The sequence below is a fragment of the Echinops telfairi genome, unplaced genomic scaffold (genome assembly GCF_000313985.2).
Source record: "Echinops telfairi isolate 266 unplaced genomic scaffold, ASM31398v2 ScPeMD7_5592;HRSCAF=6446, whole genome shotgun sequence".
Classification (NCBI taxonomy): Eukaryota; Metazoa; Chordata; class Mammalia; order Afrosoricida; family Tenrecidae; genus Echinops; species Echinops telfairi.
Genome location: NW_022109491.1, coordinates 21,598,374 through 21,606,892, shown reverse-complemented (window position 1 = coordinate 21,606,892; position 8,519 = coordinate 21,598,374). Strand labels below are relative to the sequence as shown.

The 8,519-nt window shown below is 42.5% G+C and overlaps 1 protein-coding gene across 4 annotated transcripts in view; it reads right to left on the bottom strand.

The window, feature by feature from the left end:
* The window catches only part of CPNE1 (copine 1), a 42,633-nt gene that overhangs the window by 3,814 nt on the left and 30,300 nt on the right, over positions 1–8,519 (bottom strand). For 3 of the 4 annotated variants that reach the window (XM_045295246.1, XM_045295244.1, XM_045295242.1), the window contains 11 exons: positions 2,292–2,420; positions 2,022–2,201; positions 1,858–1,932; positions 1,708–1,779; positions 1,510–1,590; positions 1,266–1,355; positions 1,076–1,162; positions 869–955; positions 721–780; positions 507–640; positions 347–401 (listed from right to left, as the gene is read on the bottom strand). In XM_045295246.1, the coding sequence (XP_045151181.1) occupies positions 347–401; positions 507–640; positions 721–780; positions 869–955; positions 1,076–1,162; positions 1,266–1,355; positions 1,510–1,590; positions 1,708–1,779; positions 1,858–1,932; positions 2,022–2,201; positions 2,292–2,420 (1,050 nt within the window). The remainder of the gene's footprint in view (positions 1–346; positions 402–506; positions 641–720; positions 781–868; positions 956–1,075; positions 1,163–1,265; positions 1,356–1,509; positions 1,591–1,707; positions 1,780–1,857; positions 1,933–2,021; positions 2,202–2,291; positions 2,421–8,519) is intronic. The other variant, XM_045295245.1, reaches the window with a different exon arrangement.

Here is an 8,519-nt window from a genome sequence, read left to right as displayed (position 1 = left end):
TTTGTTGCTTCTGAGCTAGATGGCCGCTTGTTTACCTTCAAGCTTTTAAGACCCCAGACTCTTTATCTTTTAATAGCCGGGCACCATCAGCTTTCTTCACCACAGAAAATGAGGTTCTTGTCCCCACTCACATCCTTTATGTTAAGAAAAACGGCACTCTTGGCATATATTGAGCATTTTGCAGGAGATATTTAGTACTTAACAGTTGCTGTATATATGCCCGAAGGGATGTATCCCCTACATCTCTGCATAAATCTGATTGCTGGGCATCAAATAAGTTATATGCATCCCCCGAAACCAGAACTTTTAAGCTGAAAACAGCAGGGAAGAGAATGGGCAAGCTTACCTGCCAGTCAGGAGGCACCTGAGCCCCAAATCCAAATGCTGGGAATAGCTTGTCCCTGTGGAAGAACAGTGAATTGGGAAAGGGGCAATGAGGGATCTATGACCCCAGAGGCTGAAGTATCTCAGGAGTGGGAATCACCAAAAAACCAGTTACTACTCACGAGTCATAGTCCTGAACCACACTGCCCACACTCCACAGTGCTGTAAGGTACTCATTGACACCCGATGGGCTCAGGTAGTGCAGGGAGTCTGGTGAGGAGGGGTCTCCATTTGAGCCAGTGAAATCCACACCTACCTGGGGAAGGCATGAAGAGGAGACTGAATGTAACTGTTAAGACCCAGACCTGCCCTCTTGAACCTGGTATGGCAACTTACAGTAAAGTTGATCTGACAGCCTCCCATCACATAATCCAAGAAGGAATACTCTGCTTCTACCTATTGATAAAACTAGGGTCATGCTGGGATGAAAAGTTGAGTTCATAAAACTCAGCTGTCAGAACTTTGATCACAGTAGTTGTTTTACCTGACAAATCTTAACACAGACAGTTCCAGAGTTCTTGTAGCTTTTCTTTTTCTGTTGCTTCTCAGGGTGGATGCATTCAAAGTTGGCCTGGTGAGGAAAGAAAAATTAGGGTATAAAACTCCCAAAATATTCATCCTCCCACCCTTCTCCCTGGGGCTGCAGTCTTCTAGGCCCACCTCCCCATCCCTGAGTTTGACTAGCACTCACCGGAGCTGACTGGAGTTGTTCCAGGCTAGTCTGGAAAGTGCCAATGAGATCATGTGAACCATCACTGTCATAGTCCGAGCATCGCACCTGAAAGGCATGTGTGTATAACTTTTAGGAGACAGGTAAGGAAAACCCTCCCCAGGCTTCCTGCTTTTTTCTGTTCAGTCCACCCAAGAGGCACGCTCCTCACCTGGATGGGTGTGCTAGGGTCTCCCCCACAGAAGTGCTGAAGGGGAACTGAGAAACGCTTCCAAGTAGGGTTCAGGTTGTTCTTTATTACCTAGAGGACAAGGCCTCCAGTGAGTTCTGGCATAGCCATGGAGAACTACCACCAACCTCTGCCCTCTTGCAGTTCCTTTCTCCCATGTTTCAGAGCTTGGCCCCAGGAGATCTCTCCTACCGTACCCTACCCTGGGGTCCCAGGGGTCTCACACCTCAGATCTGTATGTCAGGTGCCATTTTCCATCACCCTGGCGGAAGAATTCCAGGAATGGGTCCGATTTTCCTAAGAAGTCCTGCCAAAGCCACAGAGACCCTAGTTACAAGGTTCAAAGAGAGAAGACCACTATGCCAGCCCTCTGTCACATTCCTGTCCCTTATTCTTGGATCCCTCAGTCTCCTTCAAGACATACCTTCTTATCTAAGTTTCTTGCCTCCACTTCCATGGTTACTACACGATTGTCCTTCAATTCATGAGCTGAGACCTAGGTTGAAGAGGCAAACGTCTGTATCACTAAGGAATTGTTCGTTGAGATAAGCCCCTTTATTGGGGGGTTCCTCACCGTGATGGTTCCCCGCCCAGCAGGTTTCCCAGTCTTCAGCATCAAGGGTAGAGTCAGTGTCTGACTGGATACAATCTAGAGCAGAGCAGAAGGAAAGGGTAAGATTCTGCTCACCACCTCCAAGTTCCAAGAAGGCTGAGGTGGCTGAAAAGATTCTTGCATACCTGACCCAAGGAACACTCAGCTCCCCCTAGAAAGTCATCATCGCTCAGGTCAGGTGTCTTGTTGTCTATGTCATAGATGCCAAAACGGAGCTTTTGGACCGTTTCAAAGTGGTACTCAAGCTGCAGAGTCTTAGAGAACTCGGGGTTTGAGCAATTCCGTACTCGCTCGGTCCGGCCAAGCTGTGGGTACATCCCAAGAAGCATTATTGTCACCCACCCCGCTATACACTGCTAACTTCCCTCCACATGCTCAACATTCACGGTTCTCACCTCAGCCCAGCTGCCCCCTCCCACATCCTGTAGGAGGACGCAGAGTGGGTCTGACTTGGAGCCGATGTCTTTGTCAATGAGGTGGTCACAGGAAATGGACAGCTGAACCAAGGTCACACAGTGGGCCATCTGGAAAAAAGTCAAAGACCAGGGGTCCTTCTCCACCCTTTCCTGACCATGAGGCCCAGCGTATGAAGGTAAAGAGCCTTCACCCAGTCATATTTGTCTGTATCCACCCCAACAAACCCAAGGGAGAAAGTCTATAAAGCCTCCATTGCCCAACACCCTAGGGGAGTCCAATGATATAGAACACAGTGTATATTGTTCTCTAGCAACACTTTCACCCACCCACCCCCGCACTAGGTTCACCTTAAATCTGGACTCCAACCTTGAGCTTCCCAGAGAATGACAGATATCTCCCACCTTGATTCCCTTACTGTCTCCAGCTTGGACCCTAATCGAAATTCCAATCCCCAAATTGCCCATAATGCCCCAATAGTGCTCCCCAAAATGATTTCCCACTAACTCTGCTTCTTGAGGTGGAATTATGATCCATAGTTCTCTTAAGTCTCCAATAAGCTACTCATATCCCACTCCTCACTATGTCCACTGGCATCACCATCACCATCTCCCACCTGATTAATAGCATCAGGTTGACCTCCTTATTCCACACTACTAAGTTTTTATGAGAATAGAAAGCCCCATCTTGCTCCCTCAGAGCTGTAATTTCAAACTGCTGACGTTTCATTAGCAGCCCACTACGCCACCAGGGCCACTCAAAACATATGGCAGGTAATGTTAAAACCCTGCCCAAATCATCTAATGGTTTTCTGTTGCTCTTGAAGAAAACAAACTCTACCAAGGTCTAAAAGATCTTGTCAGAGAAATCTGACCTCCTAACACAGTCTCATTTGTTCTGCTCTTGCCACATTCATCTCTTTGCTTGCTATTCTTCAAATCGTTTTTTTCCTCCTGTATCCCAAGTCTTTGCAGTTCCATGGTTATTCCATAGCTAATTCCTCAGAAGGGGACAGACTCTTCCTTCTTCCTAGTCTATCCTTCGTCTGGAAGCTCTGCTAAAACCTGTCCACTATGACTAACCTTGCTGGTATTTGAAATACTGGTGGCAGTTTCCAACATTACAGCAGCATACAAGCCATCACAGATAGCCAACTGACACACACAGAACCAAGATTGGAGGAAGGCTCATTAACCACCTGCCTTGTGCAGGTGACACAACCTGGCTTGCTGAAAGTGGGGACCTGAAGCACTAGATGATGAAAATCAACTACTGCAGTTTTCCATGTACTTAAAACATAAAACAAAAATCCTCACAACTGTACCAATAGAAGATAACATGATAAAAAGAAAGATTGAATTTGCCAAGGATTTCATTTTACTTGAATCCACAATCAATGATCAAGGAAGGAAGCTGTAGTCAAGAAATCAAAGGATTTATTGCACTGGGGAAATCTACAAGAGACCTCTAAAAATGTTAAAGAGCAAAGATGTCCCTTTTATACCAAGAAGCATGATGCAAGCCAAGGTATTCTCAATCATTTCATATACAAGTGAGAGACAGACAAGGCTTAAGGAAGAGTGAAGAATGGGTTCACTGGAATTGTAGTGTTGGGGGAAGAATAATATAGCATGGACTGCCAGAACAAATTTGTCTTGGAAGAAATATAAGAATACTCTGTAAAGAGGAAGACGTCCTTTGGGCTTCAGATTTTCAGAAGAGATTAGTCCCTGGAAAAGGTCATCATGCTTGGTAAAGTACAGGGTTATTGGGAGAGGAAGACCCTTAGTTGATATCTGGCACAGTGGTGCAGGCAGTATCCCAATCTGTGATATACATGGTCACTGGGATTTGGAGCAGACTCTCAACAGAACCTAACAAGAAGTCTTCGCTGAAACTGGAATGTTCTTCCTCTAGATCAGTTCTCAACCTGTGAGGTCATGACCTCTTTGGGGTTCGAAAGACCCTTTCACAGGGGTTGCCCAATTCATAAGGTAGCAAATTTATGGTTATGAAGTAGCAATGAAAGTAATTTTATGGTTTAGGGGGGGGTGTCACCACAACATGAGGAACTGTTTTGCTCTTGGCTACTAACCAAAGGCACAGCTATGGAAAAATACGTCCTGTGGCAATCGCAATCACTGACAATGTGCCCTTGTCCTAACATCCAACATCCCTAACTTCACAATAATGTCAGTAAGATGTGACAAGGGTGAAACTTCATTTCACACTATCAGGAGGGGGGAGTTCCTGGAGAAAGAAAGCATGCTTAGAAAAGTAGATGGTCACTGAAAGAGCAGAAGACCTTCAACAAGATGTACTGACACAGTGGTTACAACAATTGGCACAAATACCAACATTTATGTGGATGGTGCAAGGCTAGTTAAGTGGTTTTTTTGTACAAAGGGTTGCTATGACTCAATGAAACCTAACAATCATAGTATTAATGCAAAGATACAAGTCAAGCTCCTGAATCTTTTAGCACATTACAGCACTGCATGAAAATTACAATGAATGGTACCCTCCCTTAGTTTCACTGTTAACAACTGGTCTGTTTTTTCTACACTCACCTGAGCAAGACCACACAATCTCCTTGATCCATGGAGCTCTCAAGTATATACTAAACTAACTTTAACTTGCAGAGTAAGCTCTCACAGCTAGAAATGGCAACTGTGACAGCATCATCTGAACACTCCCACTTCCACACTGAATGAGACATTCAAGAAGCTCTTTAGGTCTTGACTCTAACTTGATAGCAACAATCTAAACTTTCTTCATATAGCTGCTGCCTATCAACAACACAGCTGTAGAATTCATCTAAATTTTTACATTTCTTTACATTTTACTGTCACCATCGGTGTCAGACAAGCTAGCAAACTTTTTGTCTATTTTTCTGTGAAGACAGTCGAATTCCCTTAATATCTTTCCATCTCCCCTTTAACTTTTAACCTTGTGTTTCCACCTGTCATTCATTCCTTTCATTTCTGACATCTTTAAACATCACCATTCCATTCTTGACAGAAACGGAATCATCTTTGGACCAACTAGCCAACACATCTCTTTCATCATCAAAATGATCTCAAAGGGCTTTTAAATTCAGAGCAGCATCATGGAAGTTGATGCTAGAGTCCTAGAGTCTCTAAAAAGAGAAATGTAGTCAATGTGAATTGAGTACTTTGTTCCAAAATAATAAAAAAGCCAGACGATCACAACTTAATGCAGCGGTATGCATTTTGAGCCATATCTTTGGGCACAGCTTGCTCTACTTGTTTTCATGTCCTGGAGGACTTGGAACTTCTCTCAAGGCACTTGTTGATGGGCTTCAATGCTTCTATCCTTTCAGTGCATCTGGTTTCAAAGCTTAATGTAAGCACCACAGGTATAACATTTTTCAAATTTTCCAAGTACTCTGTTGAATGAAGAGAACACTACATAATTTTGATGGTTCCCAAAACGGCTATCCTTTTTGGGTGCATGTCCACCACTAACTTGAAAGAATGCAGCAATTCGCAAATACTATCAAGTTGTTTTTCTCCAGTTCTTCAATGAACACCACTTATGTATTCAGCATTCATGGAAGTGTTATCAGAACACCATGACATCTCTTAAAGCTCCGGTCTGTCCTTTCTCGAGTTCCCTGGTGGTGTAGTGGGTACAACAGTTTAAGACTACCAGCAGCTCTGTAGGGGAAAATGAGGCTTTCTACTTGGAAACTCACAGGGCCAGTTCTACCCTGTCCTATAGGGTCACTATGAGTTGGAATCGAATCTATTGCAGTGTTTGGGTTTTTTGCTTGAGCTGCTCCAGATGTTTTCAAGCAAACTCTCAGTGCCATTCTGGTTTACCTGGATAAAACCAAGGATAGACTCTTATATGGACTGTTTTCCTCTGAAAATAAACTTCTTTGTGCCTATTTCTTAATCTGCAGTGTGCCTGATTAATTAGGAGTTGAACTTGAGTTTGCAATGGAGGTTGTACTTGGCTTTAAAATTGCTTCTCAGTAAACTATGGTAAACAGTAGATGCATTCATTCTGGACACATGGCAGGAAAAGTAAGATGTGAATCCAGGTTGAATTCACAGTGAGATGCCCTGTCATGAAAGGGTCAAAGATGGCATGGAAATTGCCCACATTGTAGTCATTGTTTAGTGACTCCCTATGTCCTTGCAAAGTCAGAGTATGAGTTGCAAAGAATTATGCAGGATTGTCAAGATATGCCATTTCTGTTTTTCCTTCTTAATGTGTGATCGACTTTCACGTCAATAACTCGTTCTCAGCTCTTTCCAATCTCTTTCTCCAGTGTGAAGCACTCCTACTGATTCTTGGCTTCTTTGTTAATACCAATGCATTTCAGGTGCTATCCACTGGCTGGATCCACTTTCCTGCCCAATGTGGACTGATGATCTGACCAGAAAGAGAGGATGACATGCACAATATACAGACCTTTGAGGAGGATAATAGACCAGCCACAAGTTAGTCACTTCCCTACCACAACTATTTCCCAGTTTCTTCTTGAATCAAGTTTTGTTCACTGAAGAGTTTATTGACAGGGAAGGCCTTTCACTATTCTGGGAATACTTCAAATACAGCTTTATTATTTCTGTCCTCAAAGCATTCGGCAGTATTGTTTTCCACACCATCCAGTTCACTGGGTTCAGTGTAGTCAGGTAAAATCCTTGTCAGTAAACTTATCACCACCACCACCACCACCTTTCTCCCTTGTCATTTTGACATTTCTCTGGCAACTTTTAGTCTAGTCATACATGGATTTAATCAACTTGATATACACTTGTACTCGGATCCACTTTCAGATTCTAACCACCTTTTATCAAGTGTAGGCAAATCCACAGGACATATCAAACTACTTGCTACAGGCTTTTAAAAGGGAAAGAACTTGCTGGACTTTTTAGTTTCCTATGCCTCCAACCGTCTCTTCCATCCTCCTCTTTGTGAACAACCATTCCTGGTATCGTTACATGATGTTATGAAATATGGGAACTGCACTTTCAACATTCTCTCACAAAAATGTAGGTACCAAATTGGGTTACAGACTGCTATTTTGGCTTTTATTTTATTTGCATTGATGTTTATCATGTTTGAGGAATGCTTAATAGAAACTGCTCAATGAAAACAAACAAACTGCTCAATGGTGCCCCACCCCCTCAAGTGATGCCAAAGGCATACCACACTTTAGTTTTCTCTCAAAGTTCCAATCCACCCAGAGGCACCAACATAGCAAAGGCCTGGCGATCTGCTTCCATAAACATTCCTGAACAAACACTGCCATAAAGACTAAAGCCTAAGAAAACTCTATGAAACTCCAAACCATGTGGTTATCATGAATCAGTGTTGATTTGATGGCAACAGGTTTGGTTTATTTATTTAAGTACAAGTTACTTATGACACATCAAAACAATGCTAAGAAACAACTAAAACACAAAGCAAAGTTATACATACATAGATACATATAAAATAAGTAAAATAGTAAGAATAGGATTTCATTGAAAACTTCCATTGTATATACATACAATGGATTAATTTATATAAAGTACAGATAAGCCAAAGAAAACCCCTGCATAGAAATTTGGATATGAGTGTAATGAAAGAGATCATTTTATGTACTTATACCTTTTATACTATTATTTTGTGTTTTTAAAGGGCTTCACTTATTTTTCTCCCAATCCAGGCTGAGTCCTCTGATTATTTATTCTAAAGACTACTACTAAGTCTCTATCCCCAGCCCAACCTTCTCTACCTTATTCATTGTCTCTCACCTTCTCTATAGGAATGCCATCCTTGATGTCAGCTTACAAAGAATACCTACTTTACCACTTCGTTACAGAATTCCACAGGGTGCATATACATAGAACTCAGTTATTTGGGAAATATAGTAACCCTACATTCCTAGTTCAACCTTCAAAGCCCTCCTGTTTTCTGCCTATCAAATGCTTTCTCATCCAGGATTCTATGACATTGTTACTTTAGGGTTTTACCACCAGTTTAGAGGACAATGGCTTGTCACCAGTCTCTCTGCAACCACACATCAATGTTAATTCTCCAAGTAAATTAGATTGTGTAATTAAAATTCTTGTTAATAGTTTCCCAAAGGGGGGAAAAAATAGTTTCCCAAAACACTTGAAATAAAATTCCCAAATTCTTAACACAGTCTACAAGGTCACTCGCAAAAATTGCCTAATTGACCACGAGGT